General features: G+C 45.4%; 1 protein-coding gene across 2 annotated transcripts in view; it reads left to right on the top strand.

Moving 5' to 3' along the window:
• KRR1 (KRR1 small subunit processome component homolog) overlaps positions 1-14,521 on the top strand; it is a 107,225-nt gene that overhangs the window by 14,222 nt on the left and 78,482 nt on the right. For both annotated transcript variants that reach the window (XM_073559995.1, XM_073559994.1), the window contains exon 2: positions 10,409-10,555. In XM_073559995.1, the coding sequence (XP_073416096.1) occupies positions 10,409-10,555 (147 nt within the window). The remainder of the gene's footprint in view (positions 1-10,408; positions 10,556-14,521) is intronic.

Below are 14,521 nucleotides of genomic sequence, written 5' to 3'. Positions count from 1 at the left end.
CCGGATAACATGTATGGATAGCGTACACATTCAAAAGATATGTCTATACATCAGGAGGCAGGCTCAGACGGTGTTAGGCCCAGTATGGCTTGCACGTGATTGCACAAAGGTGAGAAAGGGTACCGTATCCCCGGATAACATGTATGGATAGCATACACATTCAAAAGATATGTCTATACATCAGGAGGCAGGCTCAGACGGTGTAAGGCCCAGTATGGCTTGCAAGTGATTACACAAAGGTGAGAAAGGGTACCGTATCCCCAGATAACATGTATGGATAGCGTACACATTCAAAAGATATGTCTATACATCAGGAGGCAGGCTCAGATGGTGTAAGGCCCAGTATGGCTTGCAAGTGATTGCACAAAGGTGAGAAAGGGTACCGTATCCCCGGATAACATGTATGGATAGAGTACACATTCAAAAGATATGTCTATACATCAGGAGGCAGGCTCAGACGGTGTAAGGCCCAGTATGGCTTGCAAGTGATTGCACAAAGGTGAGAAAGGGTACCGTATCCCCGGATAACATGTATGGATAGCGTACACATTCAAAAGATATGTCTATACATCAGGAGGCAGGCTCAGACGGTGTCAGGCACAGTATGGATTTGACGGCCCAGACTACACAGCGGAGGAGCAGGGAGAGGTAAAGATTGCAAATGCTGGGGCCCTGCCCAAGCAAGGGGGGCCCACTCGTGGGCGTCGGTACTGGCACTGGGCCCCTCATAGTACGGCGGTGTGTCTGACGGCGGGTGTGCACCACCACCGTCAGAGACACTTGATTGCACTATGAGGGACCCTGTGCCAGTGCCCGTGCCCAAGAGTCGGCCTACCCACCTGTCCAGGGCAACGGCACTCGCACGGTGTCGTGCGCTAGGTGGTGACCCCGGCCATGGGGGGGGGAGGCAGCACAGTTAGGGAGTTTTAGAAAGTGGCATATGTTGATGTTGGACATTCAGCTGATGCAAAAGGCGAAATAGGTCAAGTCCCAGGAAGAGGTGGACCAAAGCAAGCCATTTTTCTGTCACCCTATGTGTCATCAGGGGAAGGTGGGACAAAATCCTTGGAAACCCATGCATGGTTCATTTTAATGAAGGTTAGATCATCCACATTTTGGGTTGACAGACGGGTCCTTTTTTCTGTCAGGATTGATCCAGCTGCACTGAAGACTCTTTCCGATAGCACACTTGCAGCTGGGCAAGCGAGCTCCTGTAAGGCATATTGTGCCAATTCAGGCCAGGTGTCCAGTTTAGCAGCCCAATAGTCAAAGGGGAATGACCTGTGTGGGAGAACATCGATATGGGAGGAAAAGTAGTTTGTAACCATAGTTGACAACTGCTGTCTCCTGTCACTTTCCATCGATGCTGTATTACCAGTTGTGTGAGCGGTACTTGAAAAATCAGTCCACAACATTGTCATGAAACCCCTGTCTCCAACGCCACTTCTGCAGTGTGCACCATGAACACCTCTGCCAAGCTGCCCCCGGCCCGTACGGCTCGTATGAGAACCATCACCGCTGCTGTTTGCTGGGAATGCCTCAAGCAACCGATTTACCAGAGTTGCTTGTTTATTAGCCAATATTAGGTCAAGGTTCTCCTGTGGCATGATGTTTTGTAATTTGCCTTTATAGCGTGGATCCAGGATGCTGGCCAATCAGTAGTCGTCATCGTTCATCATTTTGGCAATGCGGGGGTCCCTTTATAGGATCCGCAAGGCATAATCTGACATGTGGGCCAATGTTCCCGGTGTCAATGATGCACTGCGAGTGCTGGTTGGAGGAGCACTTTCTGGCAAATCCACATCCCTCCAGTCACGCACAAACCCTGTACCAGACCTTGCCACGCCACATTTTCACTTGCCCCACGAGAAGCATCCTCCTCCCCTAAGTAATCATCCCCATCATCATCCTCCTCCTCTTCTTCCTCCAACTCGTCCAGGAGAGGTCCCTGAGCAGACAATGGCTGAATGTCATCAAGGATTCCCTCCACCTCTTCCTCCTCATCAACATTGGCTGCAGATGCCTGCTCCTTAAGGTGCGTCAAAGTTTGCATGAGCAGACGCATAAGTGGGATGCTCATGCTTAGGATGGCGTCGTCTGCGCTTACCAGCCGTGTGCATTCCTCAAAACACAGGTCTTTCAGCTTCGACCACTGCACACCTGTCAACTCCATGTCTGCTCTCAAAGTGCCTGGCCGTGTATCCTCCCACAAATGCATTATGGCCTGCCTCTGCTCGCACAGCCGCTCCACCATGTGCAGGGTGGAGTTCCACCTTGTTGCAATGTCGATAATGAGGCGGTGGTTGGGAAGGTGGAGCAATCGCTGCAGCTTCTGCATACGAACGGAGTGTAAAGGCAACCGGCGGATGTGCGCGCACAGTCTTCGCACCTTATGGAGCAGGGCTGTTAACTCCGGATAATTTTTGAGGAAGCACTGCACCACCAGGTACAAGGTGTGAGCCAAGCAAGGTATGTGTCTGAGTTTTGAAAGGGCTATGGCTGCCACAAAATTCCGGCCGTTATCACTAACTACCTTGCCTGTCTGTCGCCCAAACACATCATCTGCAACACAGCCTGCTGACGCTTTCCACTAGCTGCTCGATAGGGGGACACCTCGTGTGCAACAGTGGCAGCTGCAGATGGAGTGCTCGTACGACTGCGCTCTGTGGACGAGCTTTCGCTTCTGGAGGAGGAGGAGGAGGAGGGTGGAACGCCTACAGCCAACTGTTTCCTATACCGTGTGCTAGGCAGCACTGTCCCACCACCGCTGTCCCCTGTGGACCCTGCATCCACCACATTAACCCAGTGCGCAGTGATGGACACGTAACGGCCCTGGCCATGCCGACTGGACCATGCATCAGTTGTGAGGTGCACCTTTCCACTCACTGACTGCTTGAGTGCATGGACAATGCGGTCTTTCACATGATGGTGGAGGGCTGGGATGGCTTTGCGAGAGAAGTGGCGACTGGGTAGGTCATAGCGTGGTACTGCATAGGCCATGAGTTCGTGGAAAGCTGCGCTTTCCACCAACTGATAGGGCATCATCTCAAACGAGATTAGTTTGGCAATGTGGGCGTTCAAACCCAGTGTACGCGGATGAGAGACTGAGTACTTTCTTGACCTACTCATAGTGTCTGGGAGGGTGAGCTGGACTTGAGAGCTGCATATGGTGGAAGTAGCGGTGGACAGGGCGGACTGAGAGAGGGTTGATGATGGTGATGGAGTTGGTGTTCTTTCTGATGGCCTAGATTCAGTATTTCGTTGATATAACAGTGGGATTCCCTGACTGCTGTGGCCTTGCAACGACACCTCAACATTTGCTGCTGTGCTAACCGGTGGGCTTACAGTGGGGGAAACAATGTAGCGTTGCTGACTACCTTCTTTGTGATCAGTTGCACATGTGGCACTTGAGGTTTGGTGTTGTGTCCACGCTTGCAAGTGCATGCTGATTAAATGTCTAAGCATGCAACTGGTATTCAAATTTTTCAGATTTTTCCCTCGGCTAAAGGTCTTTGCGCACTTCTTACAGATAACCTTGGCCTGATCATGAGGATTTTGTTCAAAAAAGTGCCACACTGCACTCTTCCTACTTTAGCAGACATTTTGCGGCCTAGCACGCTGTGATCTTTTGACCCTCTGGACAAGCTGTCCAGCAACTCTTTTGATTTTTGGAACCTGTCTTTGGAGTGCTCCGGGCCTGCCAGATAACAGCTGTTGCGATGTTGATGTCTGCTGTGGATGCTCCTCATCTGAGCTATTGGAAGCAGCACCCTCTTCCCCCAATGGATGCCAAACTGGGTCAACAACTGGGTCATCCATCACCTCCTCTTCAATGTCATGTGCACCTTCCTCTGTGTCACCGTGTATGGTGGTATAGTGTGCGGGAAGGGGCACCTGAGTCTCATCAGGGTCAGAATCTGGCTCTGTACACTGCGAGGACAATGTAGTGCAAGGAGTGAATGTACCAGCAGAATCATCTATCAGCGGCTGTGCATCAGTGCACTCCATGTCAGATTCATCTTGGCCTGGGTAATTCACCATTTCATTTGATAATCCAGGCATGGTATGTGAAAACAGCTCCATGGAGTAATCAGTAGTATGGCCTACGTCATCCTTCAATCTTGGTTGTGGTGAAGGACACAAGGAAAGGTGTGGTTCATGAACATGAGCCTCCAATGACGGCTCAGTGCTTTTACTTTTTACAACTTCAGAAGAGGAGGCGATAGAGCTGGAGGCTGAGTCAGCAATGTAAGAAAAAACTTTTTCCTGATGCTCTGGCGTTAAAAGCGGTTTGCCAACTCCTAGACAACTAATCCTTCGAAGCCTTATGGAGCCAGACGATGACGCAGGCTCAACACCTCCTGCATTCGGTCCTATTTTGCTTTTGCCACTACCATCAGATCCACCACCAACACCATCATTACCAGCTGCCAACCCCCGCCCAATTCCACGGCCTCTTCCACCAGCCTTCCTCATTTTTGGTAGAAATGTAGACAAAATCCTACAAACTATATAGTAATGTAAAACAAGGTACAAGGTGTCTATAGGACAGGGGAGATTTAGATTTTCTGCAGACACTTGTGGACACTGGACACTTGGATTGTGTGAGGCCCACTGAATATCACAGCGCTATGTCACAGGCTCGATGGCACAGGTGTGAAAAAAGTGACTACAGGATAAGGGAGATTTTGAATTTCTGGGAGATTTTGAATTTCTGCAGACACTTGTGGACACTGGACACTTGGATTGTGTGAGGCCCACTGAATATCACAGTGCTATGTCACAGGCTCGATGGCACAGGTGTGAAAAAAGTGACTACAGGATAAGGGAGATTTTGAATTTCTGCAGACACTTGTGGACACTTGGATTGTGTGAGGCCCACTGAATATCACAGCGCTATGTCACAGGCTCGATGGCACAGATGTGAAAAAAGTGACTACAGGATAAGGGAGATTTTGAATTTCTGGGAGATTTTGAATTTCTGCAGACACTTGTGGACACTGGACACTTGGATTGTGTGAGGCCCACTGAATATCACAGTGCTATGTCACAGGCTCGATGGCACAGGTGTGAAAAAAGTGACTACAGGACAAGGGAGAGTTAGATTTTCTGCAGACACTTGTGGACACTTGGATTGTGTGAGGCCCACTGAATATCACAGCGTTATGTCACAGGCTCAATGGCACAGGTGTGAAAAAAGTGACTACAGGATAAGGGAGATTTTGAATTTCTGCAGACATTTGTGGACACTGGACACTTGGATTGTGTGAGGCCCACTGAATATCACAGTGTTATGTCACAGGCTCGATGGCACAGGTGTGAAAAAAGTGACTACAGGATAAGGGAGATTTTGAATTTCTGGGAGATTTTGAATTTCTGCAGACACTTGTGGACACTGGACACTTGGATTGTGTGAGGCCCACTGAATATCACAGCGCTATGTCACAGGCTCGATGGCACAGGTGTGAAAAAAGTGACTACAGGATAAGGGAGATTTTAAATTTCTGCAGACACTTGTGGACACTGGACACTTGGATTGTGTGAGGCCCACTGAATATCACAGCGCTATGTCACAGGCTCGATGGCACAGGTGTGAAAAAAGTGACTACAGGATAAGGGAGATTTTGAATTTCTGCAGACACTTGTGGACACTGGACACTTTTGGATTGTGTGAGGCCCAATGAATATCAGAGCGCTATGTCACAGGCTCGATGCAGCAGGTGTGAAAAAAGTGACTAAAGGATAAGGGAGATTTTAAATTTCTGCAGACACTTGTGGACACTGGACACTTTTGGATTGTGTGAGGCCCACTGAATATCAGAGCGCTATGTCACAGGCTCGATGGCACAGGTGTGAAAAAAGTGAATTGTAGAATTGGGCAGAATAGGAATCTCCCTAGAGTGTAGGTCTGTAAGAACGGAACAAGTCCTCCACTTATCCTTCCACAGTGACACACAGATAGCTTCACTGTGGCTGTGATAACAGCCGTTACACGGTACTGTGTGAGGAGCGTACACCGCTGTATGGTGTGAATAAATGCACGCTCAGTACCTTAGCAGGACAAAAAAAAAATTGGGATTGCTTTTAAAAAAGCAGTTTGCAGAGCAGTGGGGAAACAGCAATGCAGCTGTCAGGAAGCCTTAGAAGGCAGCCTAACAACCAACACCGCTGATCCACCACAATCTAGCCTCCCCTTGCACTACACACACAGTGACTGGTGTGTTGCACAGGCAAAATCGCTAGCAGCAGAAGCAGTTTTTTTGTCTTCTTCCCTGCCTAACGCTCTCCCTACAGACTCAGCAACCTCTCCCTATGCTAAGATCGGCAAAAGTAAGATGGCGGTCGGCGTGCACGCCCTTTTATAACCCCTGTGATGCCCACCAAAGCAAGCCAATCACTTGCATGCCCTTCTCAAAGATGGTGGCGACCCCTGCCTATGTCATCACGTTGCCCACAGTGTCTGTGGATTCTGATTGGCTGAAAAAGAGCGCTAAACATACTTTTGAAACGCGACTTTGGCGCGTAAGTCGCCGACCTCGTGGCCGACCTCATCCTAGGGTCGGGTTTCGTTTCATGAAACCCGACTTTGCCAAAAGTCGGCGACTTTTGAAATTGTTCGACCCGTTTCGCTCAACTCTACTGATCAGTGCTCGGTGGCTGCAGGACGCACGCACAAGAAAATTACTGCCAAAAACTGAGTAATCAAGTACTGATTAGGGCTCAGTGGCAGATGGGGGGGGGGGAAGGAGTGGATTAGGAAAAAGCAGGGGACAAGAATGGATCAGGAACATCTCTCTTCTTTCAGCAACAGCAGCAGCAGCAGTCATGGCACATGCTTCCAGGAGTCTGTTGCACTACAAGGCCCAGCAGATACACAGCAGAAAAAAAGTGACCGCTCTGCAACATCTCCAAGTTAGAATGAGGAAGTGCACTGTGGGGTCAAACTGCCCACTGATTGGTGCAATCAGACATCAGGTGGAGCTGCTGACACCGCAGTTCCCTGGCACCTGCAGTTATAGCACTGATCATAGCTGGAATTCAGTTTTTCAGACAATTTCATTGCCTGACACACTGAAATAGCTGTGATTGGCTGCTCAGAAGTGAACTAAACCCTATGACGCACCAATACTTCATCGTTCGGGAACTTCTTCCCTTCCATGACGCATAAATACATCTATAGTCGTGAAGGGGTTAAAAAAGATTAAATAATAGATCTTATAAAAATAGGGATATTACAATTTGCAATTCTTTAAAAAAAAACTTATGGATAAAAAACGAGAACATTTACTCAGGGATGCCAAAAATCCCCAAAAAATTAATTTAGATGACAATGCAATATCTACTTTCAGTACCCTATTTAGTTAAAAATATAAAGTTATAAAAAGAATTGTTAATAAATACATTCTCATTTTATATCAAGACACTTTATTACTAAAATTTTGGAAGATGGGTATAGAATAGTGGCTAGGAAAGGTAATGCCTTGGGAAATATAATTCTCCCTAGTTTACACACAGAATGTAAAAATGACAAGCGCACCTGGCTATCACAAAAAGGTTTTCACACTTGCGTAGAAAAAATACAGTATATAACCATTTATTAAAAAGAAGAAATCTATAGCCCTGTCAGATGGTAGGGAATATGACATAAGGGTGTTTAGGAATTGCGATTCTGATCACATTGTTTATTGCATGGAATGCACAGAATGTAATTTATGCTATATTGGATGCACAACAAGGAGATTAAAGAAAAGAATATCTGCACACATACTGTATCTATTCTATTATTTCTAATCACTGTTTTCAGTGATTACTTTGTATCTCCATTCATACTCCACCCAGACACACAAATGATACACCATTTGAAAGGTAAACTTGCCCCCTTCAGCAAGAAAATAGCTAAAGAATCCGCACATCCACGATTTGATCACAAAATACAGTTTAAACAATAATGTTCATAAACCTGCAGTAAGGAAAAATGACCTGCAGGTGGCACCACACTACCTCAAAGCACACTGCCACAAAGCTGCTTACAGACATCACAAACAAATCCAAATATTTGCCTTGGGGTCTTTCCAGCTTGCTTAAGTGCTTGCCCAGCCTCTTTCAGGCACATTGAAGGATTGCACACTTCACTACAGGTGAGTCACATATGCAAACACATTTGTATATATGCACTGCTTTTTCGGTGATTACTTCGCCCCACACACACAAATGGTGAGTCATATGTGCAAACACATTTGCAAACATGCACTGCTTTTTCGCTGATTACTTCGCCCCACACACATGATACACCATTTGAAAGGTAAACTTGCCCCTTCAGCAAGAAAATAGACAAACAAACCACACATCCATGATTTGATCACAAAATACAGTTTAAACATTCATTTTCATAAACCTGCAGAAAGAAACAATGACCTGCAGGTGGCACCTCAACTGGAAGACATTTTTTGGCCTCTACTTATCAAACCAATTTATTGTATTACCAATCTACATATATAAATACCTGTCTGTGTTCATCATCTCATGAAATATATTTACATTTGACCAGCTTGCTTTTTTTGAAATTGCCTGCGCCCCCGACGACCAATGTGCGAAAATTTCGCACGGGCCAAGCTAGTATAATATTAATAAAAATAACAGCACATATTCGTGAGTGACCAAAACATTTTACAGAAATACATAAAGGTAATTGTTATGGGATTGAAAAGGTCACTTGTCCTGGGGTGGAGACGGGCAACAGAAGGTGTTCGTAAGAGAAATGTATTGGATCCTTACAACGAATACATACAGCCAAACAGAAGGAATTCCCAAAAAGCCACAATGCAATTACATTAATGATATGTATATAAGATGAAGTATGGTATATGATAATGGAATATATTATGCCTGATTCTTTCTGACTGGTTGATCGTGGTTTTGTTTCTGACATAGCATTGACAATATCTCTATGACTAAGGGCATTTTGAAGCACCAGAAACGCGTCAGAAATGTCTTTATGAGCCAACAGAACTGATTTTAATGGATCTACAATAAAGGACACCATTTTTATAAGTGGATGTGCCTGCTTTTCCCTTAAGTCTTCCTATTCATTACTGCAGGGCAGCAAGTGAAATGATATACTATGTGATGTTAGTGATTTTATTCAAACTTACTTTGCATTTTAATGGACATATAATGGCCTTTGGAATGCGGTGATGATGAAACAAATGATTTTGATTAATAGAGCATCGCATACAAACAGATTTATGTCACCTGTACATTAAGACATGAATGTGTGATTGGATCCCAAAGCGTCATTAGCCATAAAATGTAATTCTGAGTTTTTAATATTACCTTTACCTGCTTACAGTTAATTTACTATTAATTGGCTAAAAAATACTCCATAAAATGAGGAATACTCTTGCTCTTTAGAAAAAATATTTAGTGTGAATGCTACAAGAATGGGTATGGCTCCATCTAGTGGTAATTCTAGTGAAATAACATTAAGAAATGAAAATACAACATTATTATATTGTGGTACCTATGGAAATACTTTTATAGCCAAAAAGACAAAGGTATTCTAGGAGTGATATCTTTATTGGTTAGCCAGAAAAATTATATTGCCAAGCCTTCAGGGCACAGAGGCTCCTTTGTCAAATAGACTTGCCTGATGAAGGAGCCTCTGTGCTATGAAGGCTTGGCAATATACGTTTTCTGGTTAACCAATAAAGATGTCCCTCTTACAATACTTTTGACTTTTTGGGCATAAAAGTATTTACATAGAAATGAAAGCAAAAACTTCAGCCAGTAATTCCCTACTAACTATTATTAGTTCACTCATGATAGAGGCTCAGTGGTTAGCACTGCAGCTTTGGCACTGTACCTGATGGGGCTCACAATCTAAATTCCCTATCAGTATGTCTTTGGAATGTGGGCGGAAACCTGAGTACCCGGAGGAAACCCACGCAAACATGAGAACATAGAGACTCCTGGGTTCAAATCCCATCAAGGACAACATCTGCAAGGAGTTTGTATGTTCTCCTCGTGTTTGCGTGGGTTTCCTCTGGGTACTCCGGTTTCCTCCCACATTCCAAAGACATACTGATAGGGGTTTTAGATTGTGAGCCCCATCGGGGACAGTGCCAATAATGTCTGTAAAGCGCTGTGGAATTAATGGCGCTATATAAATGAGTAAAATAAATAAATAAAAATAAATAGAATAAAAATGTCTCCAGGAATTCAAGTTCACATTGGCATGATTGGAAATGTGTAAAAAATGTCATGAATGAGAATCAACTTGTTTACAGTCCTTATAAACTGTTATATAGCAATGCCACTCACACTGGTATATATAGGAATATCAATCTTCTATAGAAAGTTTCTCACAGTTCTCTGCACTACTGTTATAAAATTTCCCGTATTCGTGTAGGTACGTGTGCCGACTGGGCGGTGGTCCCTTTTTCGCCGCGAACAAACCGGAGACAGAAACCGATGTGCGTTCAACAGGTCCTCTTTATTGGCTGTCCTCCCGATGACCACAGCAGCAGAACAGCAGCACAACAGCTTCTACGCCCAGGTACCTTTCACATTCTTCTCTGTCCTTTACAGTGATGTCCCTCGTGACTCACTGTGGCTGCCTTAGGCCCACCACCACAGCGCTTGACCTGTCTGAGTCCATACGTCTGGTACCCCCAGGCTTCCTCTGTCCTGCAGCTCTCCTGTCAGGGACACCCTCCTGACTGTTTTTCCTTCCAGTCTTTCCCGGAGTTCTTCCTCTCTGTCTCTTCCTGCTGCAGACAGGTCCATAGGTCAGTCCCCTTCCCTACATACTCCCTTCCTTTTACCATTGTCGTCCTTGACAATCTCTTGACCTTACTTTTCCCTTCTCAAGCTTCCCCACTTTCTGTTGTCTGACTGGTCGTTATGCAAAGCCCATGATACACGGGGAGCCAAACAGAACCAGGAGCAATCATGCTCCGAGTAGTTTATGGCTACTCGCTGGCGCGTATGCCTCTATAACAATTCCTTCTGGTTGGGATAGGACCACCCGAACTTCTCAATGGGCATGTTCCTCCCACGTTTCTCAATTTCAACACCATTTTTTAAATTTGGAGTGCCACGACCGAGGCTCAGGCCTACCAGATCACCGCAAACTTCCCTCTTTCATTTTGGGGTATTTTTGATACTCAGGATCTGATCTATGGACCACGGTCTGTTTCAATTCTCTACACTTTCTTGCACCTTCAGCTCAGATCAGTCATGGTAAGCATTTTTTCTTACTCCAGTACCCGGGACCTGTTGAACATTCTCTTATTTTTAACATTTTACAATAACTATACATTCTTTCAACACATACTACTTTTTAATACGTATAACATTTTAAACTTTTTTTTCCACTCTCAACATTTTTAAACCAAAGCATAAACATTAGCGCTCCCCCTTCCTTTGAGGAAAGCACCCCCCATGCACCCCCGCCATGTCAGGAGTAGGGATATTTTACCCCGAGGGGACGTAGAACAGTCCCCAAGCTGTGCAATGGCACACAGCAGTCCTGGTTGTCCGTTTCTCCAGTGGTGCTCTGGGACATCTCCTGACGGCCAATGTTTCCGCCAACAGCAAGGAACTCCACAGCTGGGAAATCCCCTGAGATGCTTTAACTGGCCCTGGGCCCCGAGTATCCTGGATGCCCGGGACCCAGGAGTCCTCTTCCCCTTTATGGGGGGTCATGTCCTTCAAGGTACGCGATGACCGCCACGGCATAGTAGCCGCGGGGGCAGTATTCTTTATAGTAGGAGAGCCGGTCGCTAAAAGGTCACGTAGGGTGATGTCAATGGGTCCCACACCTACTCCGTCCTTCCGCTCGATGGTCGTTTATAATTCCTGAAGGACGTTCATGTACTGGGTGACCGTCTCCCCTTTCCCTTGTATATGACTGAACAACTGGGTTCTCAGCTCCCCCACTCTCATCGGGTCTGGGGGTCTCAGTGTGTTTCCATGGACCGTGTGTGTGTGTCTGTGGGCAAAACACGCTAGCGGCTAACATGTCCGGTTTTTAACAGCAGCATGGGCCGCAAAACGTCCTGCACACTTGCACACTGATGACATATGAATGATACCAAACTGATAACAGTGAGAGCAGGCAATATCTGATGGGACAATTCATCAGCCGTGGCCTGTGCTATAAATACATAAAAAAGACAGCGTGAGTTCTCCTGGATTTTTGATAACCTGTTTTATTACAATAGACGAGGAATTCAATGGAATGGGCATTAGGTGAAAAGAACTGTTTGTTATTTTTAAATAAAAATTAAAAAGTGTGTTTTGTTTTATTTCTAATAAAATACTTTATTCTGGCTGTGTCTTTATTTACCATACAACTATAGGATTAGTAATGGATAGGTGTCTTATAGACGCCTCTCCATTACAGAACTGTGGGCTTGATGCCACAAGACAATACAAAGGTGACATCAACCCCCACAAATATGAACCCCACTTTCCACCACCACAGGGCAAGTGGAACAATCCAGCCAAAGCACCAGAATTGGCACATCTAATAAATTTGCCTTTTCTAGGCGGCTGCGGGCTGCTACTTTTAGGTGGGGGTGCAATATCTATGGCCCCAGCCTGAAAATACCAACGCCTAGCTGTCTGCTTTAGCAAGGCTGGTTGGCAAAAATGGGGAAACCCCCGACCTTTTTTAAAATTATTTATTTAAATAATTACAAAACAGAGTGGTGACTGCTCTATTCTTGATAACTAGCCTTGCTGAAGCTGACAGCTTAGGGTTGCAGCCCACAGTTGTCAGTTTTGCCTAGCTTTCAGACATGAGTACAACTGAAGCTCTGACCTCCAGGTCAGAGTGACTACAGCAGCGTGATCAGGTCATATGATCATGCTGCTGACATCACTTGCCGGCGCTCAGAGGCGCACATTGGTGGTAAGTAGAGTTGAGCGATACCGTCCGATACTTCAAAATATCGGATCGGAATGGATCGGCCGATCTTTAAAAAAAGTATCGGTATCGCCGATGCCGATACCGGAAGTCCCATTCAAGTCTATGAGACTTCCGGTATCGGAATTGGAAAAACCCTTTCCTGCCCTTGTACAGCCTCTCGGGGGTCTGTACGGGCCTTCCGGGGGTCTCTGCCGGCCTGCCGGGGGGCTGTGCCGGCCTGCCGGTGGGCTGTGCGGACTGCCCGGGGTCTGTGCCGGCCTGCCGTGGTCTGTGCAGCCTGTGGGGGTCTGTACCGGCCTGCCGGGGGGCTGTGCCGGCCTGCCGGGGGGCTGTGCTGATGTCCGGGAGTCTGTGCAGGCATCGTCCGATGGGACTACAAGTCCCATCGGGCGATGCCTGCTACCATGACAGTGATTGACACATTAGCCAATGATGGGACAGTAGTAGTCCCATCATCCGGCTAATGTGTTAAATGTAAAAAAAAAAAAAAAAATACTACATACATACATACTACATGCATGCTACATACATACTACATGCTACATACATACTACATATATACTACATGCATGCTACATACATACTACATGCTACATACATACTACATACATGCTACATACATACTACATACATACTACATGCTACATACATACTACATATATGCATCATACATACTACATGCTACATACATACTACATATATGCATCATACATACTACATGCTACATACATACTACATATATGCATCATACATACTACATGCTACATACATACTACATACATACTACATATATACTACATGCATGCTACATACATACTGCATGCATGCTACATACATACTACATACATACATGCTACATACATACTACATATATACTACTTGCATGCTACATACATACTACATGCTACATACATACTACATACATGCTACATACATACTACATGCTACATACATACTACATACATGCTACATACATACTACATACATACTACATGCATGCTACATACAATACATTCATACAAGACATACATAGACATACAGTACATATAACATAGAGTAACATACTTACCAATACTTGTCACATTGTTCCCCGAAGCCATTGTCTTTTACGGAATAAATATTAACATAACAAACCACAAAAATACTCACCCACGATCCGAAGCAGTCCTTCCGCACTGTATTCCTCCGCCACTTAAAAAAAAAAAAGTCCCTAGTCTCACTTTATGGTAAAAGCTGTGTGGGAATTTTACCATAAAGTGAGACTAGGGACTTTTTTTTTTTTTTAAGTGGCGGAGGAATACAGTGCGGAAGGATACCTACCTTCCGTCATTGGATTCCTGCAGCCCGTAGAGAGCGGCAGCATCAGCTGATGCTGCAGTTCTCTACCCAAGATCGTCGTGGGACACACTCGTGGACTGCTTCGGATCGTGGGTGAGTATTTTTGTGGTTTGTTATGTTAATATTTATTCTGTAAAAGACAATGGCTTCGGGGAACAATGTGACAAGTATTGGTAAGTATGTTACTCTATGTTATATGTAGCATGCATGTAGCATGCATGTAGCATATACACTCACTGGCCACTTTAT

Source organism: Dendrobates tinctorius, unplaced genomic scaffold (genome assembly GCF_039654945.1).
Source record: "Dendrobates tinctorius isolate UK_male_01 unplaced genomic scaffold, ASM3965494v1 ptg000290l, whole genome shotgun sequence".
NCBI lineage: Eukaryota > Metazoa > Chordata > Amphibia > Anura > Dendrobatidae > Dendrobates > Dendrobates tinctorius.
Note: the sequence above shows the minus strand (reverse complement) of the source record. Positions and strands in the feature narration are given on the sequence as shown.